The 26,326-nt window shown below is 44.2% G+C and overlaps 1 protein-coding gene across 2 annotated transcripts in view; it reads left to right on the forward strand.

Annotated features, from left to right (window-relative positions):
• MOB3B (MOB kinase activator 3B) overlaps positions 1–26,326 on the forward strand; it is a 200,156-nt gene that overhangs the window by 66,239 nt on the left and 107,591 nt on the right. For both annotated transcript variants that reach the window (XM_059142808.1, XM_059142809.1), the window contains exon 2: positions 7,772–8,394. In XM_059142808.1, coding sequence (XP_058998791.1) covers positions 7,977–8,394 — 418 coding nt within the window. In that variant the 5' untranslated portion in view covers positions 7,772–7,976. The remainder of the gene's footprint in view (positions 1–7,771; positions 8,395–26,326) is intronic.

Consider the following 26,326-nt stretch of genomic DNA (forward strand, 5'->3'; position numbering starts at 1 on the left):
TTAAATTGAGGCAGCCATGTTTCGCCCAGCTAATCTAAAATGCAGTGATATGGCAGCCCAAAGTTGGGGAGGGAGATTAGTTGGGGGGAGAAAAAAGCTGCCTCTCAGACAGGAATCTCTCTAAGTTGGGGTTGTCTTGTGAGCAAAGATGGCATTTAATGAGTTGGCAGGAGTAAAACAGTACAAAAAGGTTGATGAAATCACATTTTTAGGCATGTCCTTTAGTGGAGCCTGGGAAGGTCACATGATATTCATCTTATGCATGTGTGTGTTTGCCGCGTGCACACATAACACACACACACACACACACACACACACACGCAGTCCTCTAAGATAAAAACCTAATCTTTTATTTGGCTTCTGGGGTATCAGCGAAGAGTTCCATGTACTATTCTAGCCATAAAGAAAAAATGATGGGAAGAGAAGATATCAGACTAGTCATTCTTCAGTTCTGAAGAGCTGGTTTTAGGTAACACATGGGAAAAGAGCAGCCCATTTGAGCAAGAAGTGGGAGAGATACCTTTGTCTTTGAGGACGGGAGCCTTCAGAGTGGCCCAGTAGCTGGTAGGACTCGCCCTCAGTGAGTTGGCAGTGAGCTTGCAGACGCAGGTGGGCGTCCCCAGATAACTAAAGTATAGGAGGTTCAGTTTGTTTTCACTTTTTGGTTTCACTTGAGTGCAAAGGATCCTTCATTTACTGTCCTCTGTTCATCAGCAAACATTCAGTGACGTTGGCTCTGTGCCAGGCACCATCCTAGCTCCTGTGACCCCAGCACTGAAAATGACATGGAACACCCCACGTGTGGGGCACTTCTAGGGCATTTCCTTTAGCTTCCTGAGGTGAATTGCCCTGTTGGCTGATCCTTCCAGAAGGAGTTCTCCATCCCATAGATGAGATACTGAACTTCTTTCCCCCAACTTATATCAACTTTGGTTTTTCTCCTTCTGTCCTGCCCTCTGTACTACCAACTGTAGTACTGTCCCGTACTACCAACATCTCTTTAGAGGTGGTCACAGCTAGAGAAGATGGATCTCTCAAGGGTAAATGAGAAAATTGCTTTATTTCTTCCTCATCTTGGCAATTTGAATTTGAATGTGAATTTTCAACTAATAAGGCAGAAGACATCAATAGGAAAAGAAAAATAAGAGCTTTCCCTGCCAGGGTTGCCTAGTTACCTTGTCAACATTCCCTTGCAGCCCAGCCGAATTCTCTCTGCATATTTTTATAGTGCCCATGTTTTATTGCTATAATTGATCTATTAAGCAGAAAATATGGAGAACACATGGAGCTCCTGTCAATTTTATACTGTTTATTTGGGTTTCCATTTTTCTCTTTCCACAAGACCTCATTCTTCACTGTCCTTTTCATTCCCAACTGGAGTAATCCTGTGAAGAAATCACATCACTAGCCATGTTGGTGCATTTAACTTTGTGGCTTATAAAGCAAAAGCCAATACACCAGCCTCAAACCAGACAGCAAATTGTGGACTTTTCAAAGGCAGACACCAAGTTTTCGTTAGCTCTGTGTCTGTGGTGCCTAGCCTTGAGTCTGGCACATTCAAGGTCTTCAGTAGATATCCATTGATGGAATGAGCAGTTGGCTTCAGAATTTTGAGAACCAGCGTCATACTGGATGCTATTCATAACATAAAAACAAAACTTAGGACTTGTTCCTTCATTTCGGAGACTGGACAAGGACAGAGAATAACAACTGTGTTGTTGCTAACGTTACATTAACATCAGCCAAAGAAGCTTTCCTGCACGAGGCTGTGGCCCCATTAGCGGCGTCCACGTTCTGTCTGGCATTTATGGAGAGCATAAATATCTTTCACTGGCTGCCTCCTGGGTTCTGGGCACTGTGCTCTCCAAATCAAGTCCAGTTCAATAGACCTGGTCATGGGCACCATCTGTCAAGGCATTTGTATTCAAAACAGTGAGTTTCCCTCTATTCTTCTTAAACACACACACATACACACACACACACACACACACCTGAAGACGATGTTTATGAAGCAGACTGTTGACAAAACAACAAATGGAAATTTATGTTGTCATCCCTTTGCCCAGCCAGTCAGGCAGCCCTCCAACACTGTGCTCCTCAAAGTGTATACTTCTGAGATTTTGTTAAAGTACAGACTTAGATCTGCTAGGTCTATGTCTGGGACAAGGTGTGAGTGCATGCATTTCTAACAAGCTCTCTTAGTGACCTAAAGTGTCCTCCAAGGACAGTAGATTTGACATCACCAGGGAGCTTGTTAGAAGTGCAGATGGATGCCTGGGTGGCTCAGTGGGTTAAAGCCTCTGCCTTCGGCTCAGGTCATGATCTCAGGGTCCTGGGATCAAGTCCCGCATTGGGCTCCCTGCTCAGCAGGGAGCCTGCTTCCTCTTCTGTCTCTCTCTGCCTGCTTGTGATCTCTCTTTGTCAAATAAATACATAAAAAATCTTATTTAAAAAAAAAAAGAAAGAAAGAAATGCAAATGCTTAGACCTCACCCCAGACCTACTGGATCTGAACCTGCATATTAATAAGATCCCAGCTTCACATTGGTGAAGCGCTGCTCTAACCCTTTAATAAGCACAGTGTATAAATTACGGGCAGGGGTCTTGATGGAGCTCTGAGTTGGTCAGTAAGGCCAGGTGGGTTTCCTGTTCCCTTGTTCATTTCAGATCTCCTCTGGGTATCTGCCCTAATAACAGCATTTGACAGTCAAATAAAGACATAGGTGCCTTTTGGTTCAGCTGTTCAGTGGTGTGATGAAATTGTTAATTATCCATTTGTTTGTTATCCAATTATTTGTATCCAATTGTTATTATCCATCTGGATTGCCAATGTCTTTAAACATGGGAGCCCAATCACCAATCTATCCCTTCTCCAGAGAACTTTATTCTAGGTGAAAAAGTTTGAGCAGAAGACACATCCTCGTGTTTGAGCATGTCAGAATGGTTAATGCGAGCACTAGAGGAGACCCAGAGTTTGTTTCCTTACCCGTAAAATAGAGATAAAAAAAACCTGTTCTAGCTTCCTTTCTCGTCTTGTTGAGGAGCTTTGAAAACATAAAAATGTTCATGAGAATTTAAAGCAGTGTTAGTGAGAAAAAAAATCACGTTCGTTTCACTGCCAAAGAGTTCTGGGTTCAAAATTTAGCCTCACCTTTTGTGATTTCTGCCAAATTATTTAATCTACTTCAGCCTCAGTTTCTTTCTATGCCAAGTGGTCATAGAAACATCCACCATACAAGACTGCAGTGGGGATTATAATGGTAATAATATACGTAAATGATCTGGTGCATAGTAGAGTTTAATAAATGGTACACAGTAGTGGCACATTAAGGGACATGATTGAGAAATAAAATCTGCAAAGATGATTTTTTTCCCCTGCCAGTAAAGCCTTTTACATTGAGGCAAAAAGGAGGCCTCACTTTCAAGCTGGTTCAAGTCCTGAATAAATGCCGAGCCAGTTCAAGAGACGGATAGCTTCAAGTTGATTATCTAAGTGTGTCTGGAAGAAAAATCTCTAAACTTCATATGAGGTTTTACTATTTACTGAAGTGTTTGTGAGTACCAGCCACTGCCGGGCTCTGTGACAAGGAGTCACTGTGATTATTCTGTGTCATTCACGCCCTGTCCTCAGAGGTGCTAGCGGGTGTTTCCGGGGTGTGCATAGGAGCCTGCCGGTATATGGAGGAAGGTTTCAGCCTGGTGTCCATGCAGGCAAATCCTCCAGGCCCCAGGAAAACAGCCCAGCAAGTGATAGGGTCATGTAAGGCAATGAAAGAAGATTGTTCTGAGGACCATGGTAACTGATGGCCCCCTCGTTGTCAGAATAACAGAACAGCAAGTCTTACTTGCTGGAGACAAGAAGGGGCGGCTGGTGGGTGGTTGCTGCTTTTCTGTCAGCAGTTAAGCCTTTGTGATACAGAGGGATTATTGTTTTGTTCTTTTTTTTTTTTTTTTTTTAAAGATTTTATTTATTTATTTGAGAGAGAGAGAGCGAGAGAGAGCCGGGGAGCCATAGGCTGAGGGAGAAGCAGCCGCGTGGAACATGATCCCAGGACCCCTGAGATCACAGCCTAAGCCGAAGGCAGACGCATAACCGACTGAGCCACCCAGGCATCCTGAAGTTGGGATTAATTAATTTATTTATTTGAGAGAACAAGAGAGAGGGTGTGTGGGAGGGGCCGAGGAGGAGGGAGAGACAGAATCCTGAGCAGCCTCTGTGCTGAGCGTAGTGCCAAGTCAGGTCCATCTCGCGACCCCTGACTCCATGACCTGAGGCTTCACTGACTGGGCCACCCAGGCACCCCACTGTTGGGTATTTTAAAAGAAAAAGAAAACAAAAAACAAAAAACTCTCACCATCCCTTCTCTATCTTCCCAACCTCTAGCTCATATTTTTTGGAAAAGCACTTTTAGGGTCCTCAGTTTTCTCATCTTTCCAGGCCGACCAAGCCTTTGGGAAGGTATTTCTTTCAGGGAAAGATTGCCTCTTTCTTTTCCGGGGGTTTGCAGAGTTTGCATGGTGATTTCCTTTGTGGTGATAGTTTGAAGCACCCCAGCAGTGTGATTTCACAGACGATCTCAGGCAGAGAGGGCCATGGAGCCTGCTTTTCCACGTGGATCTCTTTGTGGGGGATATTTGTGCTCAATGCCATGTGAGGAGGAGGAGGAAAACCCCACCTGGTCCCTGTGGCATTTCAGTGGAAAGAAAGCTAATAGAAAGAGAAATAAGAGGGAGGCAGTGAGCAGACAGGGGCTGTGGAGGGGGTGGCCGGAGGAGGCAGGCACCTGAATCATCAGCGGTTCTGAGCATAGAGCAGCCTGTGAGAGGGAATACACGTCTCAGGTGTTTTTGATTTTATGCTTTTACCTGAATAAGATTGAATGCGTCGCCAAGCCGTGTTCAGGTGTGGAATAGCAGAACCCCATCTGAGTAGAGGCAAATGCAACACAGTGGGATCCGTGCCCCAAGTCCATTGGCGCAGACTCGGTCATGGGCTCTTCTGAATCTGGCCACAGCTGGTGGTCCATTGTGCTAGGACTTGATCCATGGATGGTTCAGTTATCTGCTCTCTGTTTCCAAGCCACAGGACACCATCTTTTTTTTTTTTTTTTTTTTTTAAGATTTTTATTTATTTGTCAGAGAGAGCAAGCACAGGCAGACAGAATGGCAGGCAGAGGCAGAGGGAGAAGCAGGCTCTCTGCCGAGCAAGGAGCCCGATGTGGGACTCGATCCCAGGATGCTGGGATCATGACCTGAGCCGAAGGCAGCCGCTTAACCAACTGAGCCACCCAGGTGTCCCCACAGGACACCATCTTTACATCCAAACAGTCAGTACTTGTGGTCTTTAGGGAATTTGTGGATGGAAGGTCTGGGTTAAAGGGGTTTCAGGAACCATCAAGAAAGAAACGTTAAAGGACATCACTTTTTAGAATATAAGGCTGAGTGCAATGAACATTTACTAGGAGTCAAGAAACTTGATTTTGATCCTAACTATGCCCATAATAGCTATGGGACATTGTTAGGCAAGTAACTTTATCTCTTAGAGATCCAGAGATAGTGACAACTACGACAAATCTACTATAAACCACATTAGGATTTTGTAAGGTCAAATGAGGTAGTAAAGAGAGCACGGAAGACCAAAACTACACTTTCCAAAATGGTAGCCATTAGCTGCATGTGGCTATTTGAATTTCAATTTGTTCAAGTTCGATAACATGAGAAATTCATTTCCTCAGCCACACTAGCTACATTTCATGTGCTCGCTAGCCACATACGGCTAGTGGGTACAATATTGGACAGCAAAGATCTAGATCATTTGCATTATCACAGAAAGTTTTGTTGTCTATGCCTCAGAACTCTAGGTTATGACAGCAGAGATGAAAAGGATGAAATATTATAGAGGTGATAAATGCTGTCAGAGTTAAGGATTCCTGGAAAGAAAGAAAAACCCTCTGTAGTCAACTGAAGTAAAACAAGAGATTAATTTTTTTTAAGATTTTATTTTTTTATTTGAGGGAGAGCACTAGAGAGAGTGAGCATGCACAAGTAGGGGGCAGAGGGAGGGGAAGAAGGAGGCTCCCCACTGAGCAGAGAGCCTGATATGGGGCTCAAGCCCAGGACCCTGGGATGGTGACCTCAGCCAAGGGCGGATGGCTTGACCAACTGAACCACCCAGGTGACTGAGCCACCTAAGAATTTATCTAATTCAGAGAAAACCTATGGATCTCAAGGGCTGGAATCCAGCTAGACTTCAAAAGTAACTGGAACTAATTCCTAGAAGATTATGAGGAATTCACAAAGCCACTTTCCTCATTGTTTCTCTTTGTCTCTGATCTTTTTCTCCCTGTAGCCACTTGTGCTCTTGTATCCGTTCTTCTGTATGTCAGTGACGTTTTCCTTCTCCTCTCTCCGCTTCCTTCTCTCCCCGCACCTTTATTCTCCTTCCTTCCTGGTTCTTCTCTCCTTCTTCCTCTGTCTGTACAGCAACTTTCTTAACTGCACTGCATGTGGCCCAGATAGGGTTCAACCAGGCCCAGTTTTCATGGTTTCTCAGGAACAATGCCTGAAAAAGTCTGGGCCCTGATCCCAAATTCCAAAGAGAGAGATTCTTTTTTTTAAATTAACATATAGTGTATTATGTGTTTCAGGGGTACAAATCTGTGATTCATCAATCTTAAACAATTCCCAGCACTCACCACAGCACATCCCCTCCCCAATGTCCATCACCCAGCCCCTCCATCCCTCCCACTCTCCTCCCCTCCAGAACCCTCAGTTTGTTTCCTGAGATTAAGAGTCTCTTAAAGTTTGTCTCCCTCTCTGGTTTCATTTTGTTTCATTTTTCCCTCACTTCCCTATGATCCTCTGTTTTGTTTCTCAAATTCCTTGTAACAGTGAGATCATATAATTGTCTTTCTCTGATTGACTTATTTCGCTTAGCATAATACCCTCTAGTTCCATCCACATCATTGCAAATGGCAAGATTTTGAGGGGCTTTTTGATGGCTGCATAGTATTGCATTGTGTGATATATATATATATATATATATATATATATATATATATATCTATCTATCTATCTCACATCTTTATCCATTCATCTGTTGATGGACATCTAGGTTCTTTCCATGGTTTGGCTATTGTGGTCATTGCTGCTATAAACATTCAGGTACATGTGGCCCTTCAGATCACTACATTTGTATCTTTAGGGTAAATAGTAGTGTGATTTATGGGTTGTAGTGCAGCTCTATTTTCAACTTTTTGAGGAACCTCCATACTGTTTTCCAGAGTGGCTAAGCCAGCTTGCATTCCCACCAACAGTATAGAAGGATTTCCCTTTCCCAGGAGAAATATTCTTATTAGCCAGCTTGGTGTGATAGCCACCCCTGCTCCATTCAGTTATGTTTAAGAGCATGGGATGGTGATCCTGTGCTTACTCAATAAAGGCATAGTGGGGAGTGGGGCAGATGCTCTAGAAAGGCACATATGTGAGATGGGCTGGGGCCTTGACTAAGTGTTCTTGTTAATATCTTGGAGAATCCATTAGCCTATGACCACAGAGGAAGAGTTGCGAGAGATTTGATCAAGGGCATGAAGAAAAAGAGTTATTTGTGTGGTTTGGATCACCATTACACATGTTCTGGGGTCTGGCATGTCCTCAGTATCTTTATACCTGGGTGGAAGTAGGTACTGGCAGAAGCAAGGTGGAAATCAGATCTCAGCATTTGTCATTTCTTACATGCAGTTTGGATGCTAATGAGAGCCTTTTCTCTTCAGCCTTTAGGAAGAAACATGAGGTTCTCTTAGAGACTGTTCAAAAGGAAGATGGAGGGGGCTGCCTAAAAGAGATTAAAAGCTGCAGACCGCAAGCCTGGGGCCAGAGGGCTGGCAGTGGAAAACCCTGCTGGGTTGTGACCTCTCCCTGAAAAGTTCTAGGTGCCTTTTTGCTTCCTGCAAAAAAAAGGAAGAGAAGGAGAAGACCATGTCCATAGCCTTGAAGCAAGTGTTCAACAAGGACAAGACCTTCCGGCCCAAGAGGAAATTTGAACCTGGCACGCAGAGATTTGAGCTCCACAAACGGGCTCAGGCGTCCCTCAACTCCGGCGTGGATCTGAAGGCAGCTGTGCAGCTGCCCAGTGGGGAGGACCAGAACGACTGGGTGGCGGTGCACGTGGTGGACTTCTTCAATCGAATCAACCTCATCTATGGCACCATCTGCGAGTTCTGCACTGAGCAGACCTGCCCTGTAATGTCGGGGGGCCCCAAATATGAATATCGGTGGCAGGATGACCTCAAGTACAAGAAGCCAACTGCCCTCCCAGCTCCTCAGTACATGAACCTTCTTATGGATTGGATTGAGGTCCAGATCAACAATGAGGACATATTTCCAACCTGTGTGGGTAAGTCTGTGGCCGGCTTCTTGCGTATTTTGGTGCATCCCACCCAAGCTCAGAAAGTTTGCAGAGGCTTCTTCTAGGACTGTCTTTGAATGCTGGGTAACACCATGTCGATGTTTCCTTAAATTTCACCGTACCTGCAGCGTCTTTTTCCATATCTAAGAACCTCCTTGAAATTTAAAAAAAAAAAAATTAGTGGACTACTTATTTATTTTGTGGACCTCAGGGGTACACATACCACATGCTAGGGAACATTGTCTTGGTGAAATGTTAGATTTGATCTCGCTGGTTTTCTTAGGACTAGACTCTAAACCCACCTAGTTATCCTCATAGAATTTTTATATTTTGGCTAGCTAACTAGTTAAAGTTACATTAACTCTGTGCATTTATTGGTATTCATCTCTCAGGTCGGAGAAGCCCAGTGTGAGAATCTGCGGGCTTGTTTGGGGATCAAGCAAACAGGGGTGTTGGCCTTCCAGGGAAATAGAGGTCCTGGCATTCTGTTCTGCCCACTCTCGATCATTTGTTATTAATTCCAGGCTGTACTGTTAACTGTAGATACTTGTGTAAGCTGCTGGACCCACTAGGACACTTGAGATGCAAATGCTTTCATTTGCTTGGTGCTCTGAGCCATAAAACTCTTCACGGAGGAGGACCAAACCTTCTTTCCCTTTTATATTTCTTTATGCTGCTGATAATTGGATTTGTCTATGCACTGACAGGCTAAATTTAAAATTCAGGTTTGTTTGTTGTTTTTGTTTTTGTTTTTTAGGCCCAAGATTCAGTAGGAATGAGCAATCTCCTACTTCTACTCTTGTGTTTCCAGGGTCTAACATGGTACCCTGGAACCTTTGTAGGCAATCAGGAAATACTTGTGGAATGACTGAGAAAATACTTGTACTGTTGGACAGTAGTATTAAAAAGCTCTGAGATGGTTTGGGATATAAAAGAGGCATTTGGAACACATTGCTGAAATCCCCTCTAGATGGGATGTATGTCCCCATGTGGCATATGGGAAGTGGAGGTGGGGGGTATGGAAGTAATTAAGCCAATACCAGGGGGAGAGAAGCATATGCATTGATTAGGGCAGTATGGACATCTTGAAATATTCAGCACACAGACCGATTTGCTCAGAATCACTGTGCTGCCTTGACTTGTCCAGCTCCCTCATGTTCCTACTCTGTGGCATTCCTTGCTAAGGAAGGAGGTGGTGTGTGGGGTTGTGCAAACTCCCTTGGCTCACCAGCACAGAAGGAAGAAGGCAGGGTTGCCGAACTCCCCCAACCATATAATAGGCACCTCGGGAATGGAAAGCTCTTAGGTTCCTATCTTTTTATACTTTCTTTTTTTTTTTTTTAAAGATTTTGTTTATTTATTTGACAGAAATCACAAGTAGGCAGAGAGGCAGGCAGAGAGAGAGGGGGAAGCAGGCTCCCTGCTGAGCAGAGAGCCCGATGTGGGGCTCGATCCCAGGACCCTGAGATCATGACCTGAGCCAAAGGCAGAGGCTTAACCCACTGAACCACCCAGGCGCCCCACTTTTTATACTTTCATTGACTGTCTGAGGCTTCTTTTGTTGCTAGGAGGAATTTCCCCAACTGCCAATGCTCTGTGCTGAACATGTGATAGCAATAAGATAAATAAATGCGGGCAAGGATACGTCCTCTTTGTCTTTCCCCTTCTGTTTCTGCTCCTTGATGCTTTGAACTCTGGGCACTTCGACTGTCTCTGGCAGCTGTGGTTACCACATAGAGTTGGTGACCAGAAATAACATTGCAGAGCCATGGTGTGTTACTTGAGAGTAAGGAAGCTTCTGGCAGTCTGCTTGGAAACTAGGACATCATAGATGGCTTTAGACTTTACTAGGAGGAAATCAGCGGATGCCGCCATATCCCCCTGAGTCATTGACGTTGCTGTCTTTTTCCATATATTTCCTTAGCCATTCAATGGGCTTGCAGAACATACTCACCTGGTCAGAATCCTCTGTTTCAGCTCTGCCCAACCTGTGCTCCAGAGTACATAGTTCTAAGAGATCTAAAAAGGGGCACCATATTTTTTTTTTTCCGTGCATGGGAAATAAGTTGGAAAGTGCTGAGTGAAAACAGTTTCTTTACTGCAGGACTTTTAATGTGCTAATGTACGTTATAAATCTCCGAAAAAGGAATATTTTGTTTAGTATGTAGTATTTCCTAATTTGAACCAGTATTTTTTTTTTTTTTAAATGAAGCACCATTAGCATCTTTGGGGAAGTGTTAATCTATGTAAGTTAGAGTTGTCAAACATTTATTTGTATCAGAATTGCATGGGCCTTCTGTTCAAAATGCAAATTCTTTGTCCCTCCCCCTTAACAACCAAATCAGAATCTCTTAGATGAGACCTAAGAATCTGTACTCCTAATAAGCACCTGCCACTCTTTTGTTTATTTTAACTTTGCAGAATGCTTTTCATTCCCCCAGAAACAGTCTGTTTCTTACCTCTCTGGTTTTATCCATTTTGTTTCTCCTTCTGGAAGCCCCCCGTCTTCTCTAGTGAATTTTCCTGCATCCTTTATACCATGTCCTCTGTGAAGGCTTTTGCCCATGAGACTATAAAGCCCCTTAAGGTTATGGAATGTATTTTATTCATTTGAATATTCCAGTCCTAAGTCCAGTCTCGCTGCCTTACAAGTTATTACATGGATGAACAGACAGGTTGATGGATGGAAGGATGGAGGAGAAAATAATCTTTATAAAGTCTCACCATGTCTGTTGTGCTGGTGATCGAGAGTTAAACAGAACCTCTGAATCCCTTCATCACCATCCTCATTCTCTTCTGCACCTTCATAGAGTTTAATTTTCTCTGTTTAATTTTCCAGTGTGGAATGTTAGGGGTCAGTAAAAACCACCACCCTCCACCATTGCCCTAAAGGTCTTCATCAGCATCCTGCTCACCTCTGTCATTTGCCCTTGAATTATATTGTTGCCATCTTTTGAAAAATCTTTAGGAGCCACTTTCTCTGTTAGAATTCATTTCCTCTTCTTCCTCCCCCTGATTCCAACCTACTTTTCTCTCTCTCTCTTTTTTTTTAATCTTTGTTCTCCCATGAGTCATTATCATGGAAATGATCAAGATGTTTGTCAGGAGAAAGTAAAAGAAGAATTCTCTGCAAACAGCAGACCCCGGGTGGATGAGAAATGGGGAGTTCTGCTTAGCATTAGGGCTTTGAATCCCAGGCATATTTCTGTGTTCTTGCCTGGGCATTGAGAGGAGTTCAGACTTCACCTCCTCCCCACTGTGATCCAAGGAAATGGGACCGGAAAATACTGACAGATGTGAAGGTTTCACCCTCAGTTAGGTATGAAAGCATATAAACAGCTGTTGATCTCTGCCATTGAAACACAGGGGGAAAGAAAAGCTTTCATCTGTTCCTGGATCCTAGTTTAACTAGGATGCCCATACTATTTTGAAGTCCAGCGTTCTCAGTTGGGAGCATACCAAACAGATGTGGCTCCCTTGTGAACCACAGTCTCCTCCACTCCCCCTTGATCCCCTTAAGTTCCTTTGTGAAAAAGTCAACAGATGTCCCTGTGAAAGCTTCTAAAACCTCCTTCAGTGCAGAAGCAGAGGCCACCTCCTCTTGCATTGTATCTCCTCAACCACTTGTAGAGATAACAGCAGGAAAATAGCTACATCGTTCTTTATTCTATGGCCTATCTAGTTAACAATAAGTTTTATGTTCTAGCCCTCAGCTTCTCTGTTTTTCTGTTATATAATAGGACGTCATATCTTAGTTCTAACACTAAGAAAAAAATGAGTGGAAAACTTAGAGCTCCTCCAACTCATGTTTTTAAAAAGTCTCTGAACAGGAGGAATAAGAACATTTAAAAATTAATTACATGATCTCACCTACCTTTATGGTTTTAGAATAGTTGGGTGTCATGCAAGGAGAGAGCAGGGAAGGGAGGCAAGAAAGGCAGTGGGGGTGGGGGACTCATGTCTGTTGGGCTTGCTGAGTGCCACTGTTAATCTTTCTTAATTCTTGCAACAACTCAGTTAATTAAAATTCCACTTGCCCGTGAGGATGCTGACATTTAAATAAGCTAAGGGGCTTCCCCAAGGTCGACCGCTAGTAAGTCATTAGAAGTCAGAGTTTGGGTTCAAGAGTAGCAAAAAATCCATGCCCTTATTTCCCACTACGATTCATAGCATGAATCATTATTGGCAAATTTTCCTTCACATGGCTCAAGATTTCTCAATCAATGGTTCTAGGAGGTTGCCTAGGATGGAGAAAATGTTACAAAACCTGACTTTGTTATAACTTTTAAGGAAGTGATTCTTTTTTGGTTTTTGTTTTGTTTTGTTTTTGTTTGCTCCTGTTTAAAAAAAAATCACCTACAAAATGCCTGCAGTGTATGTCCAGGCACTGGAAGTGTTTCCATGTTCCATGGCGTGATCAGGGAAGGGATGACTTAGCCTCTTGAAAACACTTTGTGAACTCATAATGATCTATTACTATGGTTCATTGATTCTTTCATTTAATAAATGCTTGAAAAGCTCCTGCTCTGAAGCAGGCCCTGTTTTAGGCACTGAGAGAGCAAAGCAGAGTTCATGTCCTTGAGAAGCTTCCATAACGTCCAGAATGTCAAGTTGCTCTCTAGGTTTTTCCAAAATGGGTAGTTTGTTCAGTGATCAAGTGCATTGTGGAAATAGTTGCATCCCTTTGACTACCTTTCTCATGAGACTACAGCTGAGTTTCATCCTCTGTCAAAATATTGTGGCAGGAAACAGGAGATTATAAAGCTGTCTGTGGGGAGAGCTCTTTAGACATGAGGTGTCAGGGAACTGGGTTTATAATTAGCCTTTAAATTTTTTTTTCACTTTTTTTTTATTATGTTCAGTTAGCCCCTGTATCATAAGTACATCATTAGTTGTTTTTTTTTTTTTTTTAAGATTTTATTTATTTGGCAGAGGGAGAGATCACAGTAGGCAGAGAGGCAGGAGGGAGTGGGAGTGAGAAGCAGGCTCCCCTGCTGAGCAGAGAGGCCCATGTGGGGCTCAGTCCCAGGACCCTGAGATCATGACCTGAGCAGAAGGCAGAGGTTTTAACCCACTGAGCCACCCAGGCACCCCACATCATTAGTTTTTGATGTAGTGTTCAGTGATTCATTAGTTGCATATAACACCCACTACTTATCACATCACGTGCCCTCCTTAATGCCCATCACCTAGTGACCCCATCCCCCCACCCCTCTCCCCTCTAAAACCTTCTGTTTGTTTCCGGGAGTCCATTGTCTATCATGGTTCGTCTCCCTCTCCAGTTTCTCCTCCTTCAGTTTTCTCTCCCTTCCCCTATGGTTCTCTGTGCTATTATTTCTCTTCCACGTATGAGTGAAACCATACATTAACGGTGGTTCTCTGCTTGACTTATTTGACTTAGCACAATCCCCTCAAGTTCCATCCATGTCACTGCAAATGGCAGATATTCATTCTTTCTGATGGCTGAGTAATATTCTTTGTATATATGAAACACGTCTTTTTTAGCCATTCATCTGCTGAAGGGGCTCTTTGCTCCTTCCACAGCTTCAGCCTTTAGATTTAAACTATTTTTTTTTTTATTGTAGGTCTTCCTCATTTTTTGGTTTTGATATAAATCTGTGTAACACCGGTAAGACAGCGTGTACATCAGCAAAATGTATTTACCTGTGGTCAAGCTAAGATTGGCCTTGCAGACGAAGACCTGAATTGATTCAAGGAGCTCTGCCCTCACAGGGTCTTCTGTGATGTTGGTAAAAGCATAACTGAGAATTGTAATTTGATTTTACAGGACTGTTGTAAGGATTAAAGGAGGCCCTGAGAGTAGAAACACCTAGCCCTGAGCCCTGATCATCTCTAAGTGGTGCTGAGAAACAAATGAGCTTATTGCTTTTCTCTCTCTGCATAGTCTTCTGCATAACTATCAATGCAAACTAATGGTGACCACTGGCAATTTCTGAACAGTATCCCTAGAACAATAAAATGCATTGTAAAAGACTCAATAAGATTTTTAAAAGTTAGCGGTCTTCACTGCTGAATTGCTCTGTCTTGGGGTTGTAATCTCTCCATAGGTTGTCATCTCTCAAAGACTTTGGGAAATTTCAATGTTTTTTTAAGGAGCTAGAGCAAATCCTGGTTTGGGGCATGAACACCTAACTATTCAGGGAGAAAGCCATTTGGTGGGGTCTTCTCACTTGGTTTTCAGAAGATCGAGTCCTGAACCTGCCAATGTCCAGTGTTAAAGCAGCCAGCCTCAGTAGAGGGGGGGTACAGATTGGTGGAGAAGAGGGGAGATAGCCTACCAGTCACATCTGGGAGAAACTACTTAGTGAAATCAATGGTGGGCAAGGTTATCTCAATTTGATCTCTTAAGAGGATGGGGAAAGTGTTCTCAGGCAGCTTAGGGCCAGGAATGGAGCTCCCAAGATAGCCTTGTGAGCTAGCAAGATTTCCCAGAGCTTTTGAAAACACGATTTGCCTTTGGGATCTAAGAGACTGTTGGGCTTTCTAAGAATTTACTGGTTGGGAGGGCCTAATAATAAAGCTGCCGTCTTTTGGACAGGTACTACCCTAAATACTTTACCTATATTATGTCATGTAAAATGTAAAACGGTCCCTCTAAGGCACATAGTATGATTTTAGTTTCACAGATGAAAAAGATTAAGGAACTCGGCCAAGTTCACACAGGCAGGACTGGGATTCAGACCCACAGAGGCCCAACTCCACAGCCATGGTCTCAGCTACTCAGACAACCTGTGTCTGTCTTACCCCAGAATAAACGCCAGCCTCGTTTTACCTCTGCCTGTTTCATCAGATGTGAAATCCTCTCTGGGAAGAGTCTGAAGACAAACCCAACAGTCACAGTGAGGGATATAAAAATAGACAGGGCCCTGCATCTGATAGGAATTATACTGGGTCCTTAGAATGGGAACTCCCAAGGTTCTGCTTTTTATGTTTTTTTAAAGATTTTATTTATTTATTTGAGAGAGAGAGAATGAGCAGGAAGATCAGAGGGAGAGGAACAAGCAGGCTCTGCGTTGAGCGTGAAGCCTGAGGTTAGGCTTGTTCCTAGGACCCTGAGATCACGACCTGAGCTGAAATCAAGAGTTGGACGCTTAACCCTCTGGGCCACCCAAGTGGCATTGGTCCTGCTCTTTTTAAGAACTTGCCTCCTCTGGGGTGCCTGAGGCCCAAGTTTGTTCAGTTGTAAATTCATAGCAAACATGCAGATACAGCTGAATCCACTCCTCCACACCCCCACTGGCTACTGGAGAATTGACGGTCTATTGTGGATGGTCACAATTCCCTGCCTTGTTAACCCAGTACTGCAGTGACTTGGTGGCTCTGTTAATGAGGACGGTGTTGAATAACTACCCCCACTCAGCAGATCCCAAGAGATGCCTCCAAAAAACGGTGAGTGCCTCTTTGTGATAAAAAGCAAGGAAGAAGGGAAGTAGATACAGGGAGCTCAGAAGACCTCGAGACTGCCCTGTAAGGGAAGGCTAATTATCTGCTATCCCAACCTGCACTGAGTTCTCCATTACCTGTGCTATGTAATTTTAATGGGCCAGATCTCGGGTGACAAGTTGTTACATCTCAGCATCAGTTGGGAAGGCAAAAGGGATATGTGATATTCAGTGGAAAACAGAGATGAAAAACAAAAAGCTGTCATGCGGTTGGGGTGGGGCCCCTGCTGCTTTAACTTGGGTAGTGAGCGTGGCGTCCTTCCTTAGCCAGCGAAGGCTGCGCTGTGGCGGTCAGTGCTGCACGGAGACGCGGGCCGGCCCAGAGCCATACTGTAGGGATGTGGACGTACATCTACAAGTACAGCGGGATGGACAACACTGACTTAACCAGAACTCGTACCCGGAATAGAGTATGGAGTTGGAAGGAACAGTGGTACAAGCCACTTGGAGGGAAGGCGAGACCCCTAAGCCTGTACTGGAATTCCCCACTGACCTCTGCAGAGAGCAGGTTTGTTTATCTGAGCAGGGCTCGTCTGCAGAGCCCTGATTCCACAGGTCTTCCCTCTCTGCCCTACTGGCCAGTGGTATGCCTTCCTATAGATAGGGTATACATACTTAAATAATGTCATTTTGAAGGGAGATCCAATTACGGGTCTGCCGCAGAGCTCCATGTGTAAAGAGTGATGCGTTTCCTTTAAAATATCTTGTAGCCATCTGCAGACGGGACCTTTCTGTCATTTTAGCTTTAGTAACTCATGCTAAATGCGTCATCTAAGTGATAATCCTATCCATTTTCTTTCACATAATCTGCTTTTCCATGAAATCTTCTAATAAATGGATGCTCTGGGAAAATGAACCAGTCTGGAGCGGGAAGTTGGGGGACAGCAGTAAAAAGGAACCAAAGCATTAGTGTCTGTCAGATGTGACTTTGAATCCCAGTAATCCACTTTTACTGGCAAATTTTCAGTCTCTCTAAACTTGTTTCTCCATCTGTAAAATGCACGTAACAGTAGCTACATCATGGGATGGTTGAGGGTATTCAATAAATGCTACGTGTCAACCCCTCAGCTCAGTGCTGGATAAACTTTACATGTTCCCTCGCTCAGCATCACACAGTATCTGGTGAAATAGACGCGCCAGGTGAATTGAGGTGAAAAAGGGAAGAACCTCGGATAAAAATCCACTGATTATACCAAACATTCGGCATTGGGGTTGACCGTTCAGGTTCCCTTCCTCTTTTACTACATCTCATGGAACCAGTGGAAGAAAAGGTAAACTTGCGTGGGATGAGATTAACCTCGCGTGACCTTGGCTACCAGGAGCAGGACCAGGTCCACAGCAGGACTACGGAAGATGCTTCAGAGGCACAGCCTGTGTGGCCTGCACCAAGCCCATTCCACCTTCTTGTTTCCGCCCCAGGGTACGGCCAGAACACTCTGCACTGAGTGGACACCTGCAGAGCTAACGACCGCAGGGCAAGTGGAGATTGACTGACCGATGCCATGTAGTTCCTATTGCTGATCATAGGTCTTCCTAAAAAAACAGGAAGGAGTGGAATTTTTGGTCACTTGGCTCACATTTTCATTTCTTGGACCAAGTTCAATATTTAAAGGAAGCTTGTCCAAGAAGCCTTTTGTGATGGGAATACCTCTTTGGTGGTGTGTCTCGTTGACTCTTAGGGCATGCCTCTGGAAGGGAAAGTGTGTGTCTTCATGGAGAGATGAAATGAACTGTTAGCATTCTCATAGGGAAAGGAGAACCTGTTCTTCAAAAGAAGCAATAGGTTTTCGGGGTTTCTCAGCCCAGGATCCCGAGAGTGGAGAACCAGGACAGTTTAAGGGAGGAGCTCCAGCCAAAGGAGTATTTGTTTCGTTGCTTACCCCCGGAATCCTGTCATCCGGGAAACTGCCAGCAGTGACAGGCTGAAGTGAGGGAGCCCTGATGCTGGGCATGGCAGCAAAGTAGAGCCTCAGCATCCGGGGACGACCGAGCGTCCCTTGTAGGTGACTTCCTTCAACATCACCTTGGTTGCTGGGCCCAGCCAGGGAGTCCTACCGTGTACCCCATAAGGAGCAGAGGGAAGGAAGTTGTCGAATGCTGGGAATTTACCTGGTATGGCCCCTCATCAAATATAAATCATCCATATTTTGCCATCCCAGAGTAGGGAAGAAAAAGCTATAGCTGAGGACATCTGTCTTCCCATGTGTCTGAAGAGAAATGTGAGCAAATATATGTTACTGACATATACCAAGATCCCTAGGGAACTCTCTGTGGGCAGGAGCTGTGTGTTTTGATGGCTTTATTTCTGTTTTCCAAAAGGACCATAGAACGAATGGCCCATCATCACATCAGTTCAGGTTCAAATCCCTTCCTGGCTTTACGGGCTCTGCCCTGAACTTCTCTGAGCCTGTTTCCTCGTCTGGAAAATGGGGGGGTAGTAATGATGATACCTGCTTAGTAAGGTTATGAACTAATATAAGGTTATGAATTAAGTCTCACAGTGCGTATGATGCTCTTTATGAGTTCCCAGCAGAGAGTTAAGTGCTGAATAAATTTGAGCTTTATTTCCTTCTTGCAGTGATATAAAAAGGGGAGACTTGTGATTTATTGCAGCTCTAATGCCTGATTCTAGAGGAGAATGTCTCTTACAGCATTCTCTGCACACTTCTTTTCCAACTGAACTTAAAAATTAAGAAAAGTTACTGACCCTATCATAATTATAGTAGTGATCTTGGAAAAAAATAATTTCCATATCCATTAGAGTCCCGATTAAGAATCAAAACTTGAACACCAGCTGAAAGCAGTAGATTCCATTTTTTCGGCAGGGTAATCAAGTTCTAAAGTTTAAAATACAGTAGTAGTCAGGACATCTGGGTGGCTCTGTCAGTTAGGTGTCTGCCTTCGGCTTGGGTCATGATCCCAGTGTCTTGGGATCCAGCCCCGCATCAGACTCCCTGCTCAGCACGGAGCCTGCTTCTCCCTCTCCCTCTGTCTGCTGCTCTGCCTGCTTGTGCTTTCTCTTCATCTCTCTGTCAAATAAAAAAAAATAAATAAAATCTTTAAAAAACAAACAAACAAATAAATAATAAATAAAATAAAAATAAAACACAGTAGTAGTCATATTAGCGAACATGTATGACCTATTCTGGGCCAAACACCATGCTTCGTTCTTTCTGGATATTTTTTTCTAATCCTCACAGAAGTTCTGGTTGACCATTGTTATTATCTCTATTTTAAATGAGGAACCTGAGATGACTTTCTCTTGCCAGAGTATGGGCAGAGCTGGAAAGTCAAACTGGGATGGTGTAGAGAGCAGGTAATAACAAAAGGTTTGAGCCACTCTGACCCTAGGGTTCGACAAAAGGAGGGGAAAGGATTTCGGGTGCCTGGGAGCCAGGGTGCTCAGCAGGAGCTGGGTGCACAGAGCAAAGACCTGGTCCATAGGCCCTAGAGCCAAGAACATGAGTCCAAAGGAGAGAGGGTGAGGAAAAGTGCCTGGGTGTCTGTTACCCTCCTCTTCTCTCATGCCGGTGCTCCCCCTGGTCTTTGGCATAGAAGCCTGGGGGCTCTGTGTCTGGAAGGGTGAGGAATGGATCTGAGAACAAATAGTTCAGCAAGTGACTGGCTTATGGAGAAACCAGATAAATAAAAAATAAATGTATGATATAATTTTAGGCAGTGATAACTTCTGGGAAGACCACTGTAGTTGGAACAGGGATTTGGGATGCTGTAAGATTTGAGATAGATGTAGAGTGGTGGTTCTCAATTTTTGCCTTTTTTTTTTTTTTTGGTTTCAGAACACTTTCATACTTTTAAAAATTATCAAAGATTTCAAAAGCCCCTTTTGTTTACATGGGTTCTATTTATGAATAATAACCATATTAGATATTATAAGTAGGAAAGTTTACAAATATTTATTCATTGAAAAAAACAATAAACATCACATATGAACATATTTAACATTTTTCATGAGAAGTAATGGTTTCCCAAAACAAAAAAATAGAGTAGGAAGAGTGGCATTGTGTTATTTTTTTAAAATCTCTTTAGTATCTCTTTAGAAGACAATTGGACTCTCCTATCTGCTTCCACATTTTGATGTATTGTGATATGTTGTTTCGTTCAAGTCTAGGATCTAGGGTCAAGTCTAGGGTCACAATAAATAGCTGAAATGTGATGACTTTGCGTAACCCAGACAGGATCCCCACGAAAGAACCCCAGAGCTCCATACAATGCTTTGAAAACCACTGGTACACATAAAGTGATGAGGAGCCCTGTCCTTTGCACCTACTAGGTTATTTGACATTTGGGTTGAATGAACACAAATGAAAATTGCACTGAGGATTTGCTGTCCCATGTGACAGTGGTGACATTGGGGACATCTTGATCGTACAAACCAGTTAGGCAACACTGTTAGGGCCCCATTCATCAGTAGGACATAAACTCTGTGATATTTATCCAGCAGTGATGATGGCCTCTGTGTTCATAGTTCTCCCTATGTGTTCTCCCTCTGTGTTCATGATTAGCGTTGGCTCTCACTCACAGACTTTTGTAGGACCACCAAAAGAAAGATGCTAATTACTCTCTTGAAAAAAAAGAACCCTCTGATTTCTTTAGCACTGTGTTCACACCAACCTAAAGAGCTATTTCAAACTAGACACTTAATTGGTGGTTCTTGATGGGCATCTAGGCAGCATTTTAACACTTGAATGGAAGTGCTATGAAATAATTATTGTGCTCTACAATAAAGAGTGGTAGGCCACCACCCGTTACTCACCTTGCAGATGCTATGCAGCAGATAATCAAGTTTAGGGTGGTGTTCTGTCTGAATCAGAGAGGTCACGAATTTCTTCTCACCATATACTGGTATATAGTCTTAATAGAATGGCAGGTTTAGCCGGGACCTAAGTAATACTTGTAAGCTGTTATGGGAAAGAAATTGGATGAATGATCTAGGAAGTATTTGCTCTTTTGGATTATGTGTTACCTGCTCTCTCCATCGGCACAGATAATTAAATTCGGCATTAACCGAGCCCCATGACAAACGATACCGTGCTGGAGACAACCATTAGTCAGCTTTAGATAGACAAGACCATACTGCTTCCAACCTGCAAGTGGACAGATAGAAGAAGATTCTGTGGGTAGAATAGTTTTTAAGTGGGGTTTTTAAAAATATGCCAGGGGTGCATGGGCGGTATAGTCGGTTAAGCATCTGACTCTTGGTTTCAGCTCAGGTCGTGATCTCAAGGTCATGAGATTGAGCGCCACAGGGGGCTCTACGCTCAGGGCAGAGTCCCCTTGAGATTCTCCTCTCCCTCTCGCTCTGTCCCTCCCGCTGCTCTCATGCTCACGCACTCTCTTGCTCTCTAATATAAATACATAAATCTTCAGAAAAATATCTTATGCCAAATGAAATGTGTTTTATTGCTTTGTCAGAGGCACAGTTCACATCTGGCTTTCTGAGTGGATTATATCATTATCTAGCTTTGGTTTCATGCTGTGGCTCTAATAACGTGTACCATTTACTGAGCACTTACAATAGGTTAGGTGCTTTACAAGGTTCACTTGCTTTGAATAACCTTTTTAGAGAGATATTTTTTGCTTGTTTTCCAAATAAGGAACGCATCTCAGGGAGGCACGTGGCCACACAGCCTGTTAAGGCTTGCAGCAGTTCTTTTTGACTGCTCGGTGTTTTTTCACAGTGATATGCACATTCTAGACATGTGCTTTCATGCCTCGCATAAACTCACAGACATATAGATATTCAAAGACTGAGTGGGAGAGGAAAACAATGAAAGGACAATTCGAAGATGCAAAACGTTTGATTTCTCTGTGACACCAAAGCATGAGGCCCTTGCAGAAGAAATCCTACCTGGATGAAATAAGGTATCTCAAGCCATAGCCTTGAATGCTGGGATTTTGACACAGGGTCACTTGCAACTTGGGACATTGATGTTGGTGGGACAGAGCTTCCATTAATTAATAAGGTGAGACAGGTGGTTCAGGGATTTTCATTGTGTGGTGAAGGTTGATTGTGTGTGTGTAATGATTAAAAGTCTCACTGGTTAGGAAGAGGGGGATAAAAAATAAAAGAATATAAGGGTATGCCAGCTTGCTGCATTCAGTGCCCTGTGGTTTCATGCCAGATCACTGAGCAGACCAACATAGTACAGTCTCCAATTTTCAGGACCATGTGTACAACCCCCGGTCCCTCCCTCTGCCTCCCCTTTTTTGCTCCGTGGTTGGTTAACCCTATTTCCTCTGCTGTAATGCTAGAAGACCTAGGCCATGAGGTTGCTATGAGGTCTTAGGATAATGCACAGGTTTGGCATGTAGAAAACGGGCGATAAGTATCAACTACCCTGGTTCCCAATAATATTGCGGATACTGCATCTCTGCAAAGTCATTGCTGGGTCTCTCTCCCGTAGGAGAAGCTGCACATCCTAGTTCATGATAGAGGCTCCCAGAAATAAAAACCGTAGAGGCCGCAAGCCCCCCAATAGCCAGGGTCAGAGGCAGGTTGCTGGACCTCCCGCAGGGGTAGACTGTTCAGCCGTGGTTTGCCAGTCACCCCTTAGACAGTGGACCCTTCGGGGCCCATGAAATTTTTTTAGCCCGAAAACATGTTGACTGTTAGGGCAGCCCTGTAATCTGGCTGCCTTTATCAGTCTGTGATGATTCATGGGGCGGACTGGCTGAGCTGTTCTTCCAGGTGGCCCAGGTGTGCTGTTCACCCTCCCCCACCCCCGCACCAGCTCCCCGGCCTTCCCTCTGACAACGTGAGGTCCATGGAGGCACTCTGTCAGCTCCGGAGAAAGACAACCAAAAGCAGGGCTCACGTGTTTCAGATATAGTAGTGTAGCCTTTTCCAAGACGGTTTGAAAAGGGATGCTGTCAAAGTGAACCTTTTAAAACATCTAATAAATCTATAAGGGTAAGTTTCTGGAAAAAGCTAGGTTTCAGAACTAGGTTCAGAGCTACTAATTCAGCAGCTACTTATTAAGCCCTCCACATTCCAAGTACTGCATTCATCCGTGGGACACAAAGACTGGTCTACCCGGTCCTTGTGGCTGCCTCTCAGGGGCTCCTCCACACCCCGGAAAGCCCTCTATTCCCATCATTGGAGCATTTAACCCACCAGAGACTCTGACTTTCTTCCCAGGTTTTAGTGGCAGGCTGGTCTCTCCTAACCTCATTTATTAGGCCAGCTCCTCGTCCCACATTCAAAGACCAGGAAGTGAATTCTTGCTTGGAGCTCTGCCTGGTACCCTAGTCACGTAGGACTGGCATCCCACCTTGTCTGCCCAGTTGTGCCCATATTGGAGTCACTTATGGTATCCAGACTGATAACAGGGTCCGCACTACTGGATGCCAGTTCCTTCCATGCTGACCACTGGCCAGCTCGGTTCCTCTGCCAGCCCCCTGTCCTCTTGAGTTTACCCAAGCATCTTCCTCATCCTCATTGGTTTGTCTGGGGTCCTAAACCTTCTGCCACTGATGAGGTCCTCCTGCCACCAACTTAGTAGAAGCTCGGGAGCCATTTACAACCTCAGGCTAGGCACTGTGCTTTGAGCAGGGAGCAAGCCCTGAGAGGGCTCCCAGGCTGGGCAGGAATGGGGCTCTGAGTCAAGGTCCCCTGTACTGATCGTGCCCTGACTTGACTGCGCAGGCTTTTTCTAAGGGTAATGTTCTGCTCCTCTGGCCAGACTGAAGTGTGGTCAAAAGCCGAGGGACTAACAGGTGGTACAGCCCCCTTGCTCACAAGAATTCTCAGTGCCCTCAACTATCATGTAGTTACTCCTACTGCTGTCTGTGCTTCCAACAGGTAAAGCGGCTTGCATCACAGTGTCCTAATGGTATTGCAATGAAATAAGAAAAGAAAAAAATGCATCTGACACTTTGCATGGGAGGGCCTTATCAAGCTGTTCCATGCATTGGTCCAGCCATCCATCTCGGTAATTTAAGAAATAGCAACATGATTTCTGTTCTCCCATAGCGTCTAGATGTTTTTGTTTTCAGTAGGGTTTAGCAAAGTCATTATCCCATGCTTTATGAAGAAGGCTTCAGTCTAAAAATACTTCAGTACATTGTTTTAAGTGACATTAGAAAAAAAAAAAAAGCTGAAGTCTTTTTTCTTTGGAGAATAAGCAGTTTCAGATCTAAGGCCGATGTTTCCCTAAGGATGATTCTCACTCTATCGCATAGCCCACTGCTCATAAATAATGAGTCTGACAAATGTGGGATGCATCAGTGAATTTCAGAAGGAAGGGCTCTGGTGACAGTGTGATGCAGATTGTAGTAGCTGAAGGGGGATTTTTTTTTTTAATCAGAAATGACTCTATTTTTCCCCCATCAAATGGATCATAGTCATCAATGATTCATAGATAAATAGATCTCATATAAATAAGTAAATGAATTTTGGTAAGAGAGCCACAGCCCCCTAACTGACTCATGTCCAATAAAATTATTATTTTAAAAAAATTGAATTATTTGACACAGAGAGAAATCACAAGTAGGCAGAGAAGCAGGCAGAGAGAGAGGGGGAAGCAATACATTTTTACAAATTATATGTTCATTAAAAAAAAAAAAAAAAGCCTCAGTATCTTACCACTACAACCAGAAAAAAGTTCTAACTCCTTCCCTTGGCCTGCTGCATCCTTCGTAAACTGGCCCTTAGCTACTCCAACCTCCTCTTGCACCGTTTCCCTCTGCCCACCAGACTCCAGGTGTTGCTGGAGCTTCTCAACCCCATTGCCACCCCTGCTAGTTCTTCCTCCCCCTCCCCACCTCCAAGCCTTTGCACTTGCTGTTTCTCATGTCCAGGACCCTCCGCCTAGATTTTTGTGTAGCTGACTCCTTGTCATTCAGGTCTCAGCTCAAATTTCCCCTCCCTGGAGAGAATGTCTCTAAATACTCCACATAATATGACCTAGGTCCCTTCTGTTTGTCTCTAGTAGACCATCCCATCCAATTTTCTTACTACCATTTTCATTCTGAAATTATCTTATTCATTTATATTAATTAACAGGGATAAGAGAACCAGTAGTTCCTTACTAAAAATCAAATAAGAGGTGAAAATCACCATCATAAATCTGAAAAATTACCTTTTTCCATGCACATGATTGCCTGAAAGAAGGTGTCTAATTCAATACATATTTACTATGTGCCCTGTACAGTAGTAACTTTGGGAGGCAATTCTTATTTAAGGCCATTCTTCTCTGAGAAGAACCCTTTAGTGAGATTGAGAATCTTAGAGGATTTGAGAGTGGGGGCTGCTGGAAGTTTGGGTGAGTTGATTTTGAGGTGCCTGTGAGACTAGGAACTGGTCTAGTGGATATCCAGGTCTGGGAATCGGAAACCAGGTGGGCCATGCAAAGGGCGTTGAAGTCATAGGTGTGGCTTCACCTAAGGAGAGAGTTTCAAGCATAAAGAGAAAAGGCCTGGGATAGAGCCCTGAGGGACCCTGTCGTTAGGTGGCGCGGAGTCAGGGGTGTGTTGGTCAAGGCGTTGGAGAAGTCAAGAGTAAGAAAATCAGGAGTGTGTCACCAGAGCCGAGGGAAGGAGGGCTGCAGAGAGTAGCCATGTTGAGAGGTTCAGATGAGCGCAGAAAAGACCGGCCCATCACAGATCCATAACCGGAGGGGGCAGACAGCAGTCCAGGAGAGGCGAGCACATTTCTAAGGCAGCCCTGTTCTCCCGAAGAGATTCTGATCGACATCAGTGCCAAGCAGAGCCTAGCCAGTTCCGCTTCCCGGTTCCAAAGCAGAGAACGTCTGCCCGCAGAGGGAGGAGTGGGGGACAGGAAGCCGCATCTCCAAAAGGGGGTGAATGAACACTGTGGGTCTTGACTTCTCAGTTCCATTTCTCCCCTCTCCCCTCGCAATACTGTGCTGCTCCTTCTGCCCTCGTCCCCTCCCACAAAACTGCCGCATTAGCCATGCTCACTCAAGTGGTTTTCCCTTTTGTTCAACCCAAAGGCCCTGGGGTAATCCAAGAGCTCTGTCCGCAGAGAAAAGGCTGTTTGCCCCTCCCCCACAGGCTCCATTAGAGGTCACCCTTGGCAGTGACAGTAGCTTAGCAGGATTACTGCCTTAGCCTGCAGTTCCTACACTGTAAATTACGAGTCCCATGCACCTTCCACATGCAGGAAAGGCTTCCTTGTCATCTGTAAATCACAGAGACCCTAAAGACCTTGACGATTCACAGCACAACCTCCCTCCGTTGTTTCGCTTCCAGGACCTTTTTCAGACTTGATAAGGGCGGAGATGGGGCTTTGCAGACTCGTTTTGGCTATATGAAAAAGTGAGAGAGAACACACGAGATTAGCTTATCTCATCGACTTTTTGCAGCTCCTATTTCTGTGACAGTGAGTGAGGTTTGTATCCCCATTTCCACTGAACATCGGACAGCGATGTCACCTCCTCGTGGTTTAAGTCACGGGAGCCTCTTAGTTTAAAGTC

The sequence above is a fragment of the Mustela lutreola genome, chromosome 12, assembly GCF_030435805.1.
Source record: "Mustela lutreola isolate mMusLut2 chromosome 12, mMusLut2.pri, whole genome shotgun sequence".
NCBI classification, from domain to species: Eukaryota; Metazoa; Chordata; class Mammalia; order Carnivora; family Mustelidae; genus Mustela; species Mustela lutreola.